Raw genomic sequence first — 22,647 nt, 5'->3', positions numbered from 1 at the left:
CAATTCTCATTAAGACTGCCTTTTCCCATGAGTAGACTTGGCACACTTGTTTATACCTAGGCAACATACACTTTATATTTGAAAAGATAATACTTCCAAATATGATTATGACATATGGTCTTGAAGAACTAAAACTACAAAAGAGCTAAATGCAACTTTCTTAATATAAATGTTAAATTTAAATTTAAATTCATGGATGAATATTGGGCATGACTATGTTGAAATGCAGTAAAATTAAAAAGCATAAATGTTTTAATTTTTTAAATTGAGGGGAGAGATTTATCCCCAAAATAAATGAAAAATATCCTATTTTTCATATAGAATTCTTAGATATTTTAATGAGAGCCTTTTACATATAATTTTGAAGCTAACTTTTTAAAGTTGCAATTTAATTCTAATGAGAATCGTGAAACATGGGGTTTTTGTACAAAGTATTTAACACAAAAACCACAAATTTAATATCATTTCATGTGTTCTCTGTTCCAGATTTTTTTTTCCTTGAAAAAGAAAAATGTCAAACATCTTTCAATTTTGTACTCTCTTTATTGTCAAGAAGGGTATTTGGAAGTAGAGCACAAAGAAGTTCTTTGTTATGAAAGGAAATGCCCGGAAATAAGAGTTACTATTTAAATGGAAGACTTAAGTTCCTAAATTTTAAGAATTTGGATCAATCCAGGGGCCCCCCATAAGTGCCTTTATTGTTGGTATAACTTTAGATGTAAGAGGATTAAAAAGCAAAATTTTTGGTCCTTCACTTTTTTGCTTCTTGCTGCTGTACTTTGTGCTCTTCTCTTTTTTTGCCTTCTTTATCCAGAAGCGATTGATCGATTTATTAATAATCAAAGTACAGCTGTTCTAGTTTCCTTTCTCTTCTGAATCCACATTCAGTTTTATGATGATGCACCGCACTAAGATAGCAACACAAGATGCAACAGGTCCTGATTTTGCACACGTGGTTTTATTTTATTGGATTAAATCTGATGGCAACTAACCACATTATATATTTGCTCCTCATGCAGTCAATTCACGTTAGAATTCTGGTCTCTCAGGGAACTGGTAGATTTTAATTTGTACAACTGTGCCTTCAGTGGCTAACTGTTAAGCCTCAAATGAAGATATTATTTCAGAGAATGTCTGAATCTGGGAACTTTTTTTATATGAATATTCCAAGAAGACATACAAGCATATAGTTATTTCCTGATACAAGTCATAGGTAAAAGTGACTTGTCAGAATGAATGGGAAACAAAAAGATGAACAGAACAATAGAAGAATTCAAAAGGTATTGCCAACTGTTTATTTTAATTATGAAGGTTAAAGTTTTTCTTATATTCACAATAACAATATCATTTTTGTGCTTTTATTAATACATTCCTAAAAAAATAAATGCAACTAAAAGAAATTAAATGCTCAGATTCACATTTTAGTAATTATCTGTTTGTGGCTTTTATAAAATTGGTCCCTATATTCACTGGCCTTTGCTAGCTCTAGTCCTTCAAAAGGACAACCAACTCCCAACATTCATGGCAGGATTTTTCTCACAATGGCTCATTTCCTTTTAAATGTATTAGCAATTAGCTCCCAGCGTACCTAATTGTAGCTTTGTTTGACTTTCCACCTCTCTCAGCTTATTGAACTAGAAAAAAAGGGCATTAAAGCTTATATAAATGGCCAGGTTTCCTGCTTTAGGGAAAGTTTAAAAGAAAGCAGACCTTTCATTAATGTGAAAGGGAATAGACTAGTCCCAGCATTGAGTAAGCTGAATGAATAAGTGCAGGGAGGTTCGCTGGGAAAACTGGACACCTCCCAAAGCCCCCCAGGTTTGTCCTTTGCTATGTTTCTGTATTATTTTAGATTTGAAATGAATTCCCAGAATGTCAAGTATACCCATATTCAGATGTAAGTACAAAAACATTTCCTGAAGCCCGCTAGGAAAAAAAAAAAAAAAAAATTCCATCTTACATTGGTTCAAATAATTAGTGTAAAAATTAGCTATAAAAATTTTAAATGTAGCTATTCCATATTTCAAAATATAATCTCTTTAAAAGCTGTAATAGAATAATTCCTAATTGATGTAGAGTGGAATCTAAAACATTAACATCTTTACTTATTCCCAATTTAAATTGCATTTGAAAAAAAAAGGATATAGAGTTTTGCTTTAGTTGGCTTTGTTTTACTGCCATGGGAGTTGACTTTCATCTCAGTTCCCATAGATATATGTGAGAAATTCTTTAGGGCCTGAAACAAGAGTATCTTCAGGGTTATACGATCTGACCTAATCAACCATGAGTGCTCTCCTACTCTTTTTTTTAATCCCTTTTAAAAGCTCTTTAATGAAGGCCTTTCTCAATCGTCTTCTTCTTTCCTTGATTAGACATCGATGAGTGCAGCGTCATTCCTGGGATATGTGAAACTGGTGAATGTTCCAACACTGTGGGAAGCTATTTTTGCGTTTGTCCACGTGGATACGTAACTTCGACAGATGGCTCTCGGTGCATCGGTAAGCCTTGTATTTTTGAAGATACAATACATTGTTTCTTTATAATGACAGAACAGCCCAAACAGATATGAGGATGGCAACGATTATAAAACTATTGGGAAAATGGCTGAAAGAGTTGTTTAAAATAAATGGTCCCACTATCTAAGGATTGATAAACCAGGTGCTCTTTGCCAGACTGCAGTTTCAGAAGCCATCTGGGTTTGTTTTATGTTGTCAAAGTCATTTTGAAAATGAAGAAAGACTTCCTCAAGAAATTGCTCTTGTCCAATGTTAGAGACACAAAGGCATGAGAAAGAGTTTTAAAAATCTGCCTTGGAGAAAGAATGTAGTAATTAAAGTTACTTTCATTGCTGGGAATCATGAATGTAGTCAATGTTTTGTTTACTTAGACTTTGTTTATTCTAGTGAAAATAGTTATTATAAAAAAAAGAAATTGACACCTTTAACTTTGCTCTTTTAGTATATTCAAATTGAAGCCAAATATATTTGTACGTTCTCCTTTGTTTAGAAAAATGAAAGAGTGCTTTTCGGTTATGTGTAGGTCATCCATTATTGAGCAAGCTTAGACTTTAGGGCACTAAAGATTCATGTGATACAGGAATTAAGAAAATTAAACCAGTACCCAAAGATGGAGTTGCTTGATTCACTAGAGGATAGTCATCTAGACAGTGACAGTCTCCCTCCCCCACCAAAAGGATATGTCAGCAACTAACTGCCAGGGCCTCAGTGGATCCTGATGACAGTGCCCAAGTGAACTGGTTGATGAAATAGAAATACAGAGAGTTAGGGATGTAAGCTAGAAGTCCTGTCTCACCAACAAAAGGACTATGGCCTGAATTCATTTAATAATAAAATGTTCTGATATGCCTGACACTATACGAGTTTTGGCCATCAACAGTAAACATGAGAGATGTAGACCCTGCCTTTAGAATACTATATTGTCATCATAAATTGTAGTAGAAGAGTAGCCATAACAGTAATACAAGAAACAGTGGTAGTGGTAGTAAAAGCGACAAATTCTATTCCTGAAATACATGTCATATGTAAGGAACTAGACATCTGCATTACCCCATTATCTCATAGCTTTGGGGCCTTAGGCAAGCTACTGACCTCTCTGTACTTCAGTTTCTCCTAGTAAATATTCAATAAGATATTTCTTCTCCTTCTTCTCATTATTTTCTTCCTCCTCCTTTTCATTATTATTATTATTATTAGGGGGGAGGAGGAGGAAGAGAAAGATATGCCAGCATTGGACTCATATATTATGTTTTGTAGTCCTTATAATAGCCCTGTGCGATAGGTATAATTATTGAGATGAAGGAACTAAGGTTTAGAGAGAGAAGGTGACTTTCGCATGTGTTTCAGGGCCAATAAATGGAGCTAGGATTTGAATCCATGTCTCTTTACTCCTGCATCTGTGTTACTATGAGATTACATTGCCTTCTTACCTACTTTAAGGTGGCAGAGACCCTGTGCCTAGATATTAAGGTCTCCGGCATGAGTGGCTTCTCTACCATTACGGAGATAGTCTGCACTGAGAAGCAGGATGTCCATTTGGAGCCTCCTTTTCCAGTCTTGGAATGATGAAATTTGAATGACAATTGTTTGCTCTTTATGAATGAATCAGAGATTCTGCCTTATACTAGGTAAAACATTTTTAGTGACATGTGAAGTCTGTAAAACTGAGCAAATTAACATTATTTTTAGGGTCAATGTTGCCAATTAGCACACTGCATAAGTTTGATTCATTTAAAATAATTTAACAGCTATGAGAATGGAAAATTAGTAGAACTACAGTTGGCTTAATTTTCTTAAACTGTGTAGGTAAATAATGTGTGCATACACACACTCACAGGCAGACAATTATCAGCTTGAAACAGGCATAGACTCAGCTCTGTAGGAGAAATGTCAATTTAGAAGTCATCACTGAACATTATTGGCTGGATGCCGTAGACATAGACCCTGGCTTCAAGAAACTTACGTTCTAGAATATGGCTAGAAGAAATATGGCTGGAGAAATAAGTAAGGTTATTACCATGAAATTCTGGAAATGCCAAATAAGGTTATTACCATGAAATTCTGGAAATGCCAAATGCTAGGCAATGTGGAGTAACTGAAGGCCTTTGAGAATTAGAATGGGGGTGAAGAGGGGTAAGAAGAGAGATAAGCTAGTTAGAAAGTAGAATTTGCCATAACAGATGTTACTGTTTTATTTCATTTTTCTAAATTATTTCTATTTGATTTCTTAAAGTGCTAAATCTTCCTTTAGTAATTTAGTAAACTTGTGTTCTTTTTTTTCTTTGCATTGAAAAGGAGGCATACTCTTTATCATATTCAGACAGTCAAGATCAATATTCCTAATGATTTAGTGAGGTGGTTTTTCTTCAATGTCAGCTATTTGGTTTCCACTAACTCATGATAAACTCTATGTCTTACCTCTCTACATAAAGTCTTAAGTCTTTTCTTGGATATTCAAAGCCCTTTAGAACCTGACTCAGCCTGTATTTAGGATGCATCTCTAACCATTTGCCACTTGACAATCACAGTTCTCTCATTGCCATGAGCACAGTGCCAGGCCTTTGCCCACAGTGTCCCCTCTGCCTGAAGCATCTTGATATCCCCCTCTATGCTCACTAAAAGTCAACTCATCCTTTAAGTCTCAAATTAGATACCATGTTTCTTTATAGCCATTTCTACCTAACCCACTTTTCTTGTTGGACAAAATTCATTAGCCCCTCCCATAATGTTTTTCATTCCCTTCATTTCTGGGCTTATCATATTGTCACAGGTACTTGTGCTCTGTTCATTGGCCAGACTAAGTACCACTGGGTCCTGCCTTATGCAGCTTTATGTCTATGTAGCACCTTGCGTACAAGTTTGGGCTCAGTAAATCTTTTCTGAAATGAACAGGCCAACTAACAAATGAACAAATGAGATGATATCAAAGGTGAGAATTTCATGTTGGTTAATAGCTGCTTAGCATCGTTTGATATCCTGCTGGACATGATGTGATAGGACTGAGTGGTGGTCCTGGATGCTCAGAACATGAGAGCCTGCTTGTGCTCCTGAGAGCAAGGAAAGATTCCTGTGCTAAGTATGAGTCCCCCATTCATTTCAGTATCAACATCCTGACCCAGGAACAGAGGAAAACCCCTAAGGAGGGGAGAATACTCTCTAAAATTATGAAACCAATGTAAAAATTAAGTAAGCAGCTCTTAAAATTTTTTGAATAGTTATGTTATGTTTGGAATAAGTATGTATTTTTCATATATGAGAAAAAATAAATAACATTTTAATGTGTAAGAAATCTTTGACTTTAATTTTTAAAAATCTGAGTCTGTACTTTCTTAGATTAAATTTATTTCTGATTGAATTATATATATCATGGATATTTTCATGCTATTCATTTTATAACCACATATATGCTAACAATAATGAGTTCGACGAACTCAAAACTTTTTTTGAACATGAAACTGCTTGTTATTTGCAGCTTTATTCTAAAAGTGGCATATGCTAAATGCTGCCCTAATTTTTTATTCTAGTTAACAAAAATATCCTGACTGTATACCACATTATAAAGCATCAATATTGCCTTTTTCTTTTATGTGTAGGAAAATAATTTCATATGGCAGGAGAGTTTAGCTGGGCATTTTAATTGTAAAAGAGGATAGTTTTCCCATTTCATTTGGTGCTAAATATAAAAGTCAAATTCATAATTTAATTTTATCTAGCGTATTTCATCAAGTTTTTTTAATATGCAGGAAAGACCTTTCTTTTTTAACAAAGTACTAATGTATGTCAGTTCTAAAAAGAGGTGAAACATAACTAATAATCTGTTTTAGAAGCATTTTTCATAGCACAGCTTAATGGCCCTTATTGGAATTCAGTGTCTTTGCATTATTAATACCTAATTTTCATGTTGTAATATAGGCAAGAAGAGTGACTGACAGCCAATAATGAGTAAATAATGAATTGACAAGCAGCAGTGAGCAAATTCTGTATGCAAGATAATGGCCCTGCTGCTATTGTACCCACAGAGCTCTAGCAAGGAACCTAAGCAGGGGGTTTTGAAAGTGGTAGCAGCAGCAAGTGAAGTTCAGAAAATGAGAGCAAGCGTTTAGAAATCCTATGGTAATATGACCTTGCCACAACATCCTAGTGCATTTCCTTGAGCCTTAACAAAAGTTCCAGTGCACAATATTGCCTTGGAGTATTCTTCAGAAAACAAAACCTGAAAATATAATATAAAAAATAATACTATAAGAGAAAATTTGAGGCTGTGGGTGATTAATTGCTAAATATATTTTAGGCAACAAATGCTGTAAGTCGAAAAGAAATATCTGATTATTGTAGTGAAAATTTTCAAAGAAATGAGCACTAATGTTGACCATGAAAAATGGGTGGGAGTTGCCCAAAGGAACAGGGTGCTCTGAACAAGAAAGATGTGATCAAGACTACAGGGTGCTGAGGGTATCTGAGTGGGCTCAGAAAATGATGAGAAGAGCGTGTCTGGGAAAGAGAGCTGAGGAAGAAAGTAGCTGGAGATAAAACGAAAAAGATGGGTTGAGATTAAGGTTCTATTTCTAAGATTCCTAATCGCCATGCAAAGGAGTTTCAGGTTGATCCTTAGGACAGTGAGAGACTATCAAGACTTTAGAGCAGGACAGAGACACAAATCAATGGGGGAAAAAAACTGTTTTGAAGAAATGAGGAAGATCTTGATACAAGATGATAATGGGTGTTGATTACATATGCATGTGCATATTTTCAACAAAACAAAGGATAACCCAAAATTCCTAAAAATATTTAACTAAAGTCAGAAGGGGAGACAGAGATGAAACAGTATACTGAATAGTGTTTTAGTTTTAACTTCAGAATCATATAAAAGGAACAAGGGTAGTAGTTTTAATTAAGGAAGAATGTCCTAGAAAGAGGTTAGATAGTGAGGAAGAAACACTTCACTGTTTTAAAGGAGGAAGTAAACCTGAGCCACAGTGGTTCTCTTTCTTTCGTTGTTCCTGGTTCTAGTTAGTCTTGTATAATGCAAACACAAAACAACAAAACAACATGAAGGTATTCAGGAACAGCAAGAATCTGCAGAATTAATCAAGGGGAACTCAGGTTGGCACCAGACCGTTAAAGAAGCAGGTGCAGGGCTCGAGGATCAGGGAATGGAACCTGAGACAATGGTTGCTATTTACCAAACACCTACTATCACTGGTATTCTGACCCGAGCTGGTTTTCTGTCTCAGCGGTGTTTTCTGACTGAACCCTTCATTTTTAATGAGCAAAGCCCATTAAAGACATACTTATTTCAAGGTACAACTTTTACCAAGTTTTCATCATGTTTATAATTAACCATTCGTTCTCTTAAACCAAGTTTAGACTAAATGTCAAGCCATGAAACAATCTCCGATAATAGTACCATTATTTTGCTTCAAGATAGATTTATATTTTAATCAGAGGAGATGGATTGCTTCTTTTTCAGTGTGGCTTTAAGTAAGACTTCCTGATAGGACATTATTAGAGGAATAGACCTGTTTTCATTTCTATGACATATCAGTCCTACAGTTAAACATATAGCAAGCATTAGAAGGATTTGTCTTCATGGTATAATAAATATACTTCATCTGCCTTTGCCTCTAATGGTTCCCTGTTTCAAAAGACGGTGTCTCTGGACAACGCTTAGTTCTATAGGGCGTCCCTCTTTTATTTCAGATATTCTTCCATATGACACAATTTCAACACAATACTTTCTATGGGCATGCAGTTTCAGATATGCAAAGCAGATAACCTAACTCCTAGCCACTGTTTTGTTTTCGAAATATATTTTTGGGGAGACCTTAAATAGAAGACATCACCCTACACTGTATCTCATTCTGGTATGTTTTTGACTCAAAAGATTGGAGGTCAATGGCTTCCTCACCAGTGTTATTAGAAGAGACTGTGGAATTTGTGAAAAAAAGTTATGATTTACTTTCTGGTTGTCTCTTTCTTCCCCTCCACCCTCTCACTGGCGACCTGGTTTTCTTCAATACATGTTATAGGACTGACAAGAGGTTTCCAAACTGTGTAGAACGGTAGTTATTTATATTTATTCAATTTGAAGACCCCTCTTTAACACCAAAAATGTTTTCGGATCCATGCATGATGATAATACAGAGAGAAAATACGTAATGAAAAAGCTACTGGGTATGAAGTAATAATTTTAAGTGAATTTATATTTTATTAGACACAGTGGAATCCCCATAAATGGGAATCATAGTAGTACCTATATATTTCAGGTGTTTTTCACTTGCAGTGCAATGTTCAGTGTAAGTATAGATTTGTGGACTCCTCACAATATCATTGAAGACTCCCAAGGTTTGGGACTGGTATGTTTAGATTCCCAATGGAGTCCTGATGAGCACCTACTCATTTTTATACATATTTCCTTATTTCCAATATGCTGTTGTATTTGACCCCATGAGTTATCTAGAAGTATAAGGGGTTTCCCTGTTTTGCAAGTCTCCCATGTGGGCTTGAAAAAGATGTGTTTTCTTCAATTGTTGCATAGATATATACATCAGACTAAACTTGTTCCTGTACTGTTCACGTTTTCTATCTACTGAATTTTGTCTACTGTATCTATCAGTTCCTGAAAGAGTTATATAAATATCCCAATATGATGGTAGATTTCTCAGTTTCTCTGTGTGGTCCTTTAAGTTTTTGTTTTATATATTTTGATGCTATGTTTTAAGGTGATGAATGTTTACAAATATTATATTTTCCTGGTGAATTGAACCATTTTTTCAAAAGTATTGACTTTCTAAAATTCTTTTTTTCTTCGTTTATTTCTAAATATTTTTTCTTGGTCTATTTTATCTCATTATTTTGCATAACATTTTTTTGAGTGGAAGTGGAAGGTTTAAGTATATGCCTGTTGTGTATTTTTCCTCTCAATTTTTCTGCTTCATTATGTTTTAAATGTGTCTCTTTTAAACAGTCTAAATCTAAATAGTTTTTCTATAGTATAAAAATCTTTGTCTTTTAAATGGAGACAAATTTATTTGTGTTAAGTATAGTCGCTGATATATTTGTTTTTATTTCTATTATCTTTGTACTTCCTACTTATCTTGCTTTCTTATTACTTTTATCCTCTTTTTTGCTTTCTTTGGATGTATTTAAGTTTCCTCCCCCACACTCCATTGTTTTTCCTCTATTCAGAAGTCACATACTTAGGTCTGTGATTTTAGTGGTTATCCTAGCTGTTTTAAGATGTATATGTAACTTAAAGTCTAAAATTAATGTGTTTTTTTTACTCACACCTAAACAATGAAAGAAAATTAGAATAGTTAAACTTTGATCTTTCCGAATTTTAAAAATTCTAACCATTGACACTCCCTCTTTACAACAAATTAACCATTATTATTACTGTTTGATATTTTAGTGCTTGTTTAGATTTTACCCAGATATCTAACAATATTTTTCCTCTTCATTCTTTCATGCATTTTAACCCTTCTACTTGGTATCATTTTTCTTTTGCCTAAAGCACTTATAAAATTTCCTTTAGCAAGAACATTTTGGGAGAAAATTCTCTCTTTTTGTTTTCTTGAAAATAACCTTAATTTTCTCTCTGGAAATATGGTTTCTTGGGGTACAGAGTTTTAGGTAGACAGTTATTTTATTGCAGTGTACAGAAGATACTATTCCATTGTGTTATAGCAGCCGTTGGTTAAGAAATCAGTGATTGTTCAAATATCATTCCTTTAGCAGGTAATCTGTCTTTTTTTCCCTAGCTATATTTAAGATCTTTGCTTTCTCTTTATTATTCTATAGTTTCACAGTAGTGTGACAAACTATAGATTTCTTTTTATTTTTCCCACTTTGGATTTATTAGAATTCCTAGAATGGGAGGTTGTTGCAACATTGTCAGAAAATTCTCAGCTACTGTCTGTTGAATATTGCCTCTCCTCCAGTCTGCTTATTACCTCTTTCTAGTGCTCCTATTAGATGTATATCACCTTTTCAAGCTCACCTCCATATTTCTTAACATTTTCCATCTCTGTCTCTCTGAACTACACTGAAGTAAATTTATTCAGCTATATCTTCCAGCTCAGTAATTCTCTCTTCATCTATGTGCAATACACTGCTTAATATATTGAGTATTTTATTTCAGTTATAATCATTTCTATTTAGAGAAGTTTCATTGAATTCTTTTAAGTCCGTTTTGTTGCTTATAGACTCTTTTTTCTTGCTCACATTTTAAGGTTTTAATTGCCTTAAACATATCAAATATAATCTAGTTTTTAATGTTTAATGAATTATTAATTAATACTCAGAATTGATGTGATCATTGCAATATCTAAAATCTGCTATTCATTCAGCTAGCGTTTGTTCATTAAGCCTTGTTTCTTTATGTGCTGTTTATTTACTAATTTATTTTCCTGTTAGCTACTCCTTTTTCTTGGAACTTTATCTATGAGAATTCTTTAAGGCTGGTCCTCAGTGGTATTAGCTTTTGCCAGTTGCTTGGAAAATCCCCTACCTGAGGACATCTTCATATTACATTCCTCCTTTGAAGTTTTTCAGACCACAAACCTAATATGAATTGAGACTTCAAAGCTGTCTGTGTGAGGAAGAACTTGTGGTTAAATATTCTTAGGAAATATCTTTTCTTTTTCCTTCACCCAGCAGAGTTGAAATTAAAAGTCTCTAGAGTTTTTCAGAAGCCTTAAACTACAAACCTAGCTGTGCATTTTCCTCTTAAAGTTCCTGTTTTCATTTTGAGACTCTATTATATTTTCCTTTCTTTCATGCCAGCTAGGCTATGTATTTTTGTAAATAGTTTTTCATATTTTATCTTGGGTATTTCTGTTGGGAGAGACGTTCAGGGTAGCTAGCTAATCCACCATTTTACTATAAACAACATATGTCATTTTATTTAATTTATTCACCAACTCATTTCCATGGCAAAGAAGAGTTAAATATAGTTGCAAAATTAAACAGTTAATATTTTGATGTAAACCTAGGTCTCTCGATTCAAGGCCATTGTGTTTTCTTCAAAACTTACAGTACCACCTGTTCCTTGCAAAAGCCTTAGAGAGATAAATACAATTCGGCCTACCTTGTAGTACTTTCATAACTGTGATTATTGTTAAGAGTTTAGTACTTTCTTATCCTAATTTGCATCCTATTCTCGAGGATTGTAGCAATCAAGTGAATCTAAGAATATGATACTTTGGGTTCCTGGAATGAATATTTCAAAAATAATTTTCCTGGCTCATTCTTAGGAATAGAAACCTGCCGGTGAAACTATTCCCAGTGACAGCCTGTCCAAGTCCAACTTCTGAAGTTTATGAAATGTCTTCAGTGGTTTTAAGTATGCATGTATGCATGCATCGAATTTAGTACATATGCTCCTCAACTGGCAATAAGGTTACATCCTGATAAATCTATTGTAAATTGAAAATACAGTTAAGTCAAAAACATATTTAATACACCTAACCAACCGAACATCATAGCTTAGCCTAGCCTACCTTAAGTGTGCTCGGCACTCAATATCCAAAAAAAAAAAAAAAATGCTGGGAACACAGCACACTGTAGAGTATCAGTTGTTTGCCCTGGTGATTGTGTGTCTTGCTGGGAGTTGCAGCTCACTGGTGCTACCTAACATCATAAGAGAGTATCATACTACATGTCTTTAGCCTGGGAAAATATTGAACTCAAAATTCAAAGTATGGTTTCTACTGAATGAGTATCTCTTTCACACCTTCATAAAGTCAAAAAATTGTTAAGTCGAACCATCATAAGTTGAAGACTATCTGTTTGGTCGTTCTGAGAAATGGAAGTTGGTATTCTAATTCTTACGTGGAGTATCTTAAAGCCAATTCATTTATTTAGTAATAGCTTAGAAGCAACCTGAGGTATACTATGGACTATTTGAGGAAATAAATTTATTCTAAACTCTATATCTAGTACAGAAAATTGGGGCTTTACCTGTTAATGGAATTATTTGTAATTAGTAGTTTCATCTTCATTATTGATATGCAATTCCTGATTGTTGTGGTACATCTTTCTTCTTGTGGTCATAGACAGAAAATCTTTGAATGCATCTTGATAAAAATTGAATAGTGTATAGTGAATAGATTAAGGTTTTTTCATGGCCTACAATAAAGGCAGCTTCCTTTATAAACCCACAGAGTTTGTAGGTGATATTAATATTTTATCCCTATGCAATTTTGCATTTTATATACTTTTCTGATGCTATCCTCTAGCCTTTATCTGCCATTCTGATCCATTCTCTACTGTGCTGCCAGAGTGATCTTTATTATAGCCCCCTTTGATCATATTATTTCTCTACTCCCAGTCCCGCAGGATAAGGCACAAACTTCTTACCATCATGGTCCTGCCAAACCCAGTAGTGATTCTGAATCCTTACCTTACTTTACTTTTCATTACCATTTGACATAATTCATTGCCCCTATTTCTTGAAAATGTCTCATTCAGCACCATGCCTTACACACCGTATATATACACTCATAACTCACAGGTATATATCTTCAGCCTGACCATTCCTCTGAGTTCTAGGCTCAAAATTCAACATTCTAAATGTAACACATTTTAAAGAAGACCCTTGTATTATGTGCTCTAATCCTACTTCTTCCCTTGTTATCCCCATTTAGTTGTGTAAATCGAAACTTAGGAAATTTTCTTTTCTCTCCTACTCTATACCCAAATAAGTTCCCATTGGCTGTACTTTCAAAATATGTCTGTCATCTGACCACTGTCATCATCTTCACTGCCATTACCCTCATCCAGGCTACCATCATTTCTCACCTGAAGGTCTTTGATATCATCTTCACTGGTCGTCCTGTGCTTACCACAGTCAGTGACCAGAGAGATTAAAAAGAAAAAAAGTGAACTATGGTCTTTCTCCTAATTGAAACCATCCAATGACTCTTAAAGAACTCCAAATAAAATCCAAAAGTCCTTCCCTAATGGTCTAGAAGGTTATATGTGACCTTGCTTTTGATACCTCTTTGAACTCATAGTCTTCCACTCTCCCTTTTGCATGCTCTTTTCTAGTCACACCGGGCCCTTATTTTTCACACATATCAAGCACATCCCCTTATTTGTCTTTAAACTGCTCTTCAGATAACTACATGGTTCATGATCTCACTTTATTCAGGTCTCTCCTCAGATGTCACTGTCTCTAAAAGCTGCTTCTGACCAACCTTTCCAAAATAGACTTGTATCAGTCAGGTACTGCTATGTAACAAAAAAAACACAAAAATCTCAGTGGCAAACAGCAGTACACATCTACTGGGGATTGGATAATCAAAGGTGGGTTTGGGTTGTTTCTTTCCTTCGAGCTCCAGATTTGTCTGGGCTTGGCTTCTCACTGCAGTATGGGCTCACATCTGCTTAATGCCTTTCATTTTTGTAACCCTGGGATGTGGCATGGAATAGGTGCTCAGTGAATGTTTGCTCAGTAAATAAATAGAGGAAAAGTAAATGTAATAGAAATTAAGAGAGTAAATAGATGTAATAAAAATTAAACAAAATAATTCACTTCATTTAACCTCTTCTAATACATGAAATGATTGATGTGAGAACCTGAGATAATTCTGCCATGTCTTCTATTTTATTTTCACATGTTCAGATCAAAGAACAGGCACGTGTTTCTCGGGCCTAGTGAATGGTCGTTGTGCACAAGAACTCCCTGGCAGAATGACAAAAATGCAGTGCTGCTGTGAGCCTGGCCGCTGCTGGGGCCTTGGAACCATTCCTGAAGCCTGTCCCGTCAGAGGCTCTGGTAAGAAGCCTGCTGCTTGTTTCTTCAGGAGAGACAGTGTTAGGAAAACTAATACTAGTGTACTAATGTGCTTTGCTCTTCTCCTTGAAGTCAGATCTTATTTGTATTCCTTTCACTGTATTCAATATGACTTAGGTGTTTTTGTCAGGGATAGGATGGCATGTCTGTTTGGGATCAGTTTTGATCATACACGATTTATTAATATCAGAAATATTCCTGAAAGCTTGTTATGACCTGTGTTTGTGCAAGTATTTTTTAAAATTATTTTGAATGTCAGTATTCAATTCAGTTTTACAACCTCCTGATCTTTCATTCCAGAGATTGAATATCTTTGAATAACAAAGTTCTACCTTCATTTATATTTTATTTCAGGAGCACATTTATCGTGTAGTGTCCCAATCCTTTAAGATATTTCTTCTTTTTTAATGATCTGAAAACTATGAATAAAAAGATAGGAGGATGCCTCTCATTCACTTTGCTATATTAACTACCATATAACTGAGGCTATATCAGGAAATTACTTTAGGATGAATGAGAAGTAGCTCCTCTTGTTAATAGAATATGAATAGTTAAGTACAGTGAATGTTTATCACATGGAGCATATCAATATATTTTATTACATGTCTTCACATTAAATTATAATTATGAAAATTATTAAATTTTTTGAAATATATTTATAAAGACATGTATCTATATGTACTGTTATAGAGAGAAAAGAAGGCACGATCTTTCAAAATCTCTAAGCTATAAAATTTCAAAATCAAGTAGAAAAAAATTTTAGAGCAGAGTTAGTGCATAGTATAGAATTTTGGAAACTCATAGTTCCATAGTAATATATAGTCTTAAGGATAATACGGAAACAATTACTTGAGTTAAACAATTTTCGTTTCTTCTGAAATAGTTTTCTAATTCTGACAATAGTTAAGGAAATAAGGCAAGCACTATATTCTTGCTGCTTTTCTCTCAACTTCTATACTTGGATAAATGAAGAGCAGATTTAAAAGCTTATTAAATACCATCTTCTGTTAAAATCCACATTAGAAAATATATTATTCTGAAGCCATATTAACCCCTTAAAGAGAAGACAAGTAATAGGAAAATGTGTAGGTGCAGTGCTGATGAAATTTCAGGTAAAATCAAATATACAGAATGAATTACTTAAAGCTTTAATTTTCATTCATTCAAGTAAACTTCATGCAGTAATAGTTATTTCTGGAATGTTATGAGTTTCACTAAGGGACATAAAATCAAAATGCTCATACAGATGATTCTTTGGTTATGCAATTCAGTTAAAATATAGCATATAGGTTTCAATTTATTTTCTGAAACATCTATACCTTTTCCTACTACTGCTAGCATTGAAAACATTTATCAAGAGAATACCCTGCTTACTCACATCATGTAGTATAGATAAGCTAAAGTGATCGTTACAGTAGATAGATAGTTCTTGTTCTGTAGAAAGACTTCCATTAATGTTTAACCGAGCTTTCTTTTCTTGTAGAGGAATACCGCAGACTTTGCATGGATGGACTTCCAATAGGAGGGATTCCAGGGAGTGCTGGTTCCAGACCTGGAGGCACTGGGGGGAATGGCTTTGCCCCAAGTGGCAATGGCAATGGCTATGGCCCAGGAGGGGCAGGCTTCATCCCCATCCCTGGAAGCAATGGCTTTTCTCCCGGCGTTGGGGGAGCGGGTGTAGGGGCCGGGGGACAGGGGCCCATCATCACCGGACTAAGTGAGTATTCATATTTTGTGTAAACTCTTTAGTTTTATGCCTTAAATGATATTTTATTTGCTAACTTTTTTCCCAAAAGGGCTGTGTGTGTGTGTGTGTGTGCGCGCGTGCACGCATGTGTGTGTGTAAAAGCCTATTTCAGGGTCTAAAATATAATACAGTAATAAAAAATTCTTAGAAAAATATTATTTTTCTGTTCCATAAACTTTTCAAATTGGAGAAAAGAATGAGTGACCCAGGCTTACTTTGAAAATAGAGATGAGAACACAGTAATACTCCAACTCAGATGACACCATTCAAGAGCACGTTTTTGGTTCCAGTGTATTTCATTTGGCCGTTTACAGCTGCCCTGTTCATACACCTCTTGAATTATTTCCAAAACCATTTCTCAGCTGAGATAAACTGAATAAATCTTGCTCTGTGCCTATCCAAATATTATAATGAAATATCTTTCTTTTCTTCACCCTTTTTTTGTTGAATAACTTAAGAAATGGAGAACTGCGGGCTTCAGGTCAGAATTGGCATTGGTGTACTTGACATTTAAATTCATTCTTTTTAAAAGAACTGCTCTTTCTAATAATATTTAATGATGTCCTACAGTGTTATGTTTATTCTTTTTGGCATGTTGCCTATTTACTATATCTGAATATTCAACACAGTTACAAAAAAGAAATGGAAAGCATTCAAATATACAGTAGAACATTCCGGAAAACTTAAAAAGACATTATAGGCAGTCTCCAGATACATAACTTAAGAAATCATGTGTCTCAAGAATATGTTTTATATCCTCAACATTAAAGTTTAAAAAATATATAGAACAATGTGACCTTTTGGTATATATACCTAATTAATGTACTGTTAAATATCTCTTAAAAAATTGACTCTTAGAAAAGTAATACATGTTGTAATGATGAACTATATCTTATGTTTTGTTGTTTTTTTTAATTTTCTATAGCTATTTTGAACCAGACAATAGATATCTGTAAGCACCATGCTAATCTCTGTTTAAATGGACGCTGCATACCTACCGTTTCTAGCTACCGATGTGAATGCAACATGGGCTATAAGCAAGATGCAAACGGGGATTGCATAGGTAAGCTCATGATGCTTTAGTCTTTAGTTTTTTGATTGCTTTTAGACTACAGGAACAAATTGGACCGAACATGATTTTTTAAAAGATCTTTTGAAGTAAAGTTAATTTCCAGGCTTTCTCTCCTGTGTCTTCCCCATGCTCCCTTAACCTTCTGCTGGGCTAGACTGCTTCAGGAGCACCCTTTCAGATCCTAGCATTGTGATTTCTGTCTCTGCCACTCCTTTTCTTTTCCTTCTTAGCTGAACAACACTGAGTATGTGGTAGTGTGATTGACATGCCGAGGAAGGTACAGATTGGGAGAGAATAGTTGATGACTTTCTTTTGGACATGTTGAATTTTAAGTGTCCAGGACATTTAATTACAGAGGTATAAAGCTAAGAGGAGTGATCAGGGCTAGAGTTACAGGTCAATAACATACAGGTGGCTGTTAGAATCATGAGGGTGAATATTGTCACCCAGACTAGACAGGAAGCATGAGAGGATGCAGCAGTACTGTGGCTGGAACCTTGTGGAACTAGGAAATCCATTAAAAAAAACTTAGTAATTGTGCTGGAGAAACAGAAAAATAATCCAGAAAGTATAATGTCACTGAAGCTATCCAAGGGTACGCTTTCCAGAGAAAGGTAGTATCAAATGTTAAATGTGGCAAAAAAATCAGATACATTAAGGAAGAAATCTATTGGATTTCATAATGTGAGTTTTGAGGATCTATTAAGAGTAGTTTTAGGACCATGGGAATTGAACTATTTCGTGGTTATTCTTTCATTTATTCATCATATTAGCAAATAATCATGTATATGTTTTATAATTAGTATAACCTTAACTACCAGATTTGGGTTCAGGTCTTCTGCTATAAAATATAGATGAGAGGCCAAGAACAGAGAGTTAGTATTATAATTTTGCCAAGTTAAACTGGAAAGGTCTAAGTGCACTGTGATTATGAAGGAAATGTGAGCCAAATATGATGTTCTGGAAAAACGATCATTCTAAACTGTGTACAGAGCTGCAAGATCAGAATGATTAAATAAGGCTTAGCTCAGGATCCCTTTGTACAGTTGCACAGGTTTTGCACTGCACGACTATAAAGCATACTGTTCACAGATAACTGGTGCACCCTCGGGTTGTACAGTATGTAACTACACACAGCAGCCTTGGCTTAGCAGATACTACTTGATGCTTGTTTAAGTGATAGACCAGGTAGTTATTTTTGGAACACCATGAAATACTGATATGTTTAATCTAATTATATGACTTGAAAATGATTTTACTACCAGAAAACATGATTATAAACATGCAATATATAAAATATTCCCTCTCGCACATATATACAAAATTACGCTCTATCAAACTGAAGTCTGATTATTTTTGCTTTGCTATTAATATTTGTCATTCATGTGTCACTGCATGATTCCAACAAGTGAAAGTAGGCCAGAAGTTAAATATTTTCTGTACATTAGCGAGAAACCACCATTTATTTCATGTTAGCAGTGGGGTGCGCTTTTTCTAGCGAATAAAATACCTCTGCTCTGGCGAGGAATGAGGGGTGGGTCGTGAACCATTGGTATAAGGATAAACTGTCTTTAAGGATCAGCAGTTCTTTCTGTAGCTATGCTGCCAACCCAGGCTTCTCAACCAGGATTCCTCAGGAGAATTACACCATACAGAAAGTGATTTCAGTGTCTGTTTTTTCAATTCTCCCAAGGGAAATGAATAGTTAGCACTGCTCTAGATGCACGAGAGATGAGCTAATCACATGAATGTCTTAAGATCCTTACTTTTCCTAGAACCCAGGTAAGAGGGGCTGTTGCCACCCATTTTATAAACTCTGTCTAATGTAGTGTTGGGACTGTGTGTATGCACAGTTAATGTGTCAATATAAATCTCAAACTTCTGTGTTTTACACAAACATTATTATAAGCAGTTCCATTCTAGTTTAATCTCATCACCCAGCAAGTTAAAACCCAGGCAGAGTTATCTTTATAACCATTGTAATTTGTAGGGACAAAGATCAGTATTGGGGCATATTTTCAGAAAGTGAGTTTTTAATATTTTTCATTCTCTGCTTTTTCTAAAGTCAACTTCTAGTCAGTTTGAGTTTGACTTTATAAACAAGCTGGGGTATCAGAAAAAGTTAAAAGAATATAAGTCCAAGATAAAGTGGCAACCATTTTAATTAGTACCTGTGTTTTGAAGAATAACAAACTTGAAAGACAACAATTGTATTAAAGGATCAAACACAAGGAAAATAGAAATTGGGTCCATTTCGCTATTATGAGTTATTCCTGAGACCTGAAAATGGTTTTATTTACTCATCACATTTTTCACTTTTTTCGAGAATTCTACACTAAAATGAATTTCTTTGACTCTTACTGTCTGTATGTCGAACTGCTGTTAGCAGTGGTTTTTAACTCCGTTCAAATTATTCTATTTTGGAGTAGTAAGAAATAATTTCTGTTTCTGTTGAGCCACAAGTAATCTTAGAGCCCTTGCAAATTGAAATTTTTGGAATATAAAGTACTCTGCGAGGGTAAATATTTCTTACCCCAACAGTACCTGAGAATTTAACCATTTTGATAATCAGCGTCTTTCTCAATTACCTCATTTGTTTTAGGCGTTTAAAATTCTGTGAATTTTGCTTAAAACTGCTCAGAAAGAAAACATAGGAAGAAATCATAGGAAGAAATAGGAAGAAAACACAGGAAAGAAATCAGAGTGTATAGACTGTAATATTCAAGTACTCCTGTTCCTCTACACAAGGCCAAACAAAGATGAACAATTGGAAGTACTAGACTCTGAGACTCAAAATAGAGGCATGAGGTATACATTTCAGAACACGGCAATGATCATTTGTGATTAGTCTAAAACTGAAAATCTTACAATATCCTAGAAAACAAATGGTGTTTTAAAGTAATGGATTGTAAAGTCACTAATAGTTTTTTGGTGATTGTTTTCCCTTCCAAAGGAGAAATAAGTAAGTGGACTACTGTATGTTCTGTGCGCGCCGGTCCTTTAGCCCTGAAGGGTTAAGGAAAGAAATGAATTGAGGCCTTAATGGCAAAGTAACTGGCAGAGCTGTCATAGCAACTAGGGGCCTTAGCAACAGGTTCTCAAAGGGGAGGGAAAGGTCCTGAAAAGTGCCAGCTTCCCAGAAAGTTTACCTGAAGGGGCGGGGGGGTGCATGATCTCCTGTTCTTCATGAAAACAGCTTTACAATGAGGCTTCTATAAAGATGCATCTACAACAGGTTTTTAATTGTTACATTTGAAAATTATGTACACATAGAATCTAAGGGGTCTTCAACACTGCAAACTAAAGGTGATATTTTGTATTGGAAAGTCCCTTAATTATATTTTATATGCTTGCTAACGCTCTAAATTCTCTCTTTTCTCATTTTGCTACATTCCTTTGGCTCAGTAGGATTGATGTTATCAACCAAAATTTAAATGTAAGTGAGTCTTAATGGGCGGCTGAAGGTGTTTTTGGATTAATTGAAAAAACATTTAATCTTATTATTCTTTGTTTTTATTTGCTATGAGATTTTTTCTCTTCCTTTACCAGAGAGAGCTTAATTACATTCAGTCTGAGTGTTTATATAATTGAGGTTAGTGAGTTTGATAGAGTACAGTTCCTGTTTTAAGAACATCTGTGAAAAGAGTAATTTGTTTATTAAAATGGTAAACCCGTGAATTGATTTTATTGTTGTGCTCTCCAATTTAGCTGAAATTGTATATGCTAGTGACTTCTACATGTATATAAAATAGCAAATCATTATGCCCTCATCAGCCTGCCAGGTTTTTAATTTGCCAGCATTCAAAATAATATTTAGTGAGCATTGCTGAAAGAAGATGAATTAAACTTTTTCTAACACTGGCATACATGATTTCTTTGGGTGTTTCCTAGGCCAGACTGTTCAGTCTGCTATTTGGTTGTGCAGTTCCTGAACTCTGTGATGGGTTTGCATTTAATCAACCCTCAGGAGGACTTGAATGAAAAGCAGTGACATTTCTCACATTTAAGATCAGAACTAGTATTTGCATAAAACTTATTTTTATGCAAAAAATTGCTGTGCCAATTTCAAGATCCTAAAGAAACTTAAAAAACTACTGGAAATAATCGGCTCTGTTTTAATTAATTTCCATTTTCTACCTCACCCTATGTCTGTTACTTCAAAATATTACCCAAGCCTCAATGCATATGTAGTTACATATATAGTTGAGTTCACAAAAAAATAGTAACAAGAAATTTCATTAATTTCTTTCATTTAAACTAATAGAAGTGACAACATATAATATAAATATGTATTTTAAAAAATCTTTAATTCGTCTTCTAACACTGTACTAAACCTTAGAGAGCCTATTTACTTGCTCAGACTACTAAAGATAATAAGTGTGATAGCCTGTTGGAACTCATGGCTATGTCTTTATAGAGCCCATGCTTTTAATTATTGTGCCTTATTCAAATTGAAAAAGCATTATTTCTTGATTAAAGCAAATTTCCTTGTACTATCCAATAGGCAATATTTTTGTAAATCTCCAGACTGGCCTCTGTATTGGAAGAAAGGAATGTTCATTCATTTATAAATACTCTGCTATTTAGACTATTACCACTGACTGGCCTTTCAAATTTGGGAGGCCTAAATGTACTTTAAACAAACATTTCTAGAAATGGAGTGAAGTCTATAATGGTTTCTTTTGCGGCTCACAGATGTTGATGAATGCACATCAAATCCCTGCACTAATGGAGATTGTGTTAACACACCTGGATCCTATTATTGTAAATGTCATGCTGGATTCCAGAGGACTCCTACGAAGCAGGCATGCATCGGTAAGGCAGTTTGCTTTTACATACAAAAATGTTCCATGAAATACAGCGACCCAGGCTGTTGAGGTTAGAAGTAGATTTATTTAAAAAAAGACATAGAGTGAAATAAGTGCTGTTACGTTATTACAGATTTATTTGATACTACCCTAAGAACTGCTTCCTTTATACATAAACATTATTTGCATATGTAACCCAGGCAACATGGTATCTGGCTTCACAAAAATTCAGTTTATCTTCCTTCCGAATATCACAGCTTCCTTTTTTCAACTAATATTATTAGCATTACTGCTCTTTAAATATTAGTGGAACTTAATATTTAGTAAATCTACTGTTTTCTTTGACCCTCACACACAGTCCATCATCAACTTATGTCTAATCTTTTTTTTTATTGCTACACTCACCACCATTGTCCATACTCTCTACCTCACTGCTCATTCATCTCAGAATTCTTTTAGCACATGACTCTCTGCTTGTCTTCTTTTTCATTTCCTATTCATCCATAGGTAGTTGCTTGAACCACCTTACTCTAGTTTTCATCATGCTGCTCTTAATCCAGATATTCCATAGTTACTTTATTCTTACTTTTTGCTCTGACTTTTACGGTCTTCTACCACTGTGTCAAAAACAGCTGCGCCCGTAATTCCAGTTGCACTACCTGCCCTCTGTGAGGTTCACTGCACACCCCATTTCATTTTTCTCTTTC

The 22,647-nt window shown here is 34.7% G+C and overlaps 1 protein-coding gene across 1 annotated transcript in view; it reads left to right on the top strand.

Moving 5' to 3' along the window:
- Positions 1-22,647, top strand: part of FBN2 (fibrillin 2) — a 240,480-nt gene that overhangs the window by 119,656 nt on the left and 98,177 nt on the right. Inside the window, exons 8-12 of the mRNA XM_006913393.2 lie at positions 2,373-2,498; positions 14,143-14,295; positions 15,797-16,030; positions 16,986-17,123; positions 21,828-21,947. Of these exons, the coding sequence (XP_006913455.1) occupies positions 2,373-2,498; positions 14,143-14,295; positions 15,797-16,030; positions 16,986-17,123; positions 21,828-21,947 (771 nt within the window). The remainder of the gene's footprint in view (positions 1-2,372; positions 2,499-14,142; positions 14,296-15,796; positions 16,031-16,985; positions 17,124-21,827; positions 21,948-22,647) is intronic.

This window comes from Pteropus alecto, unplaced genomic scaffold (genome assembly GCF_000325575.1).
Source record: "Pteropus alecto unplaced genomic scaffold, ASM32557v1 scaffold20, whole genome shotgun sequence".
Classification (NCBI taxonomy): Eukaryota; Metazoa; Chordata; class Mammalia; order Chiroptera; family Pteropodidae; genus Pteropus; species Pteropus alecto.
This window is presented reverse-complemented; position numbering and strand designations above follow the sequence as displayed.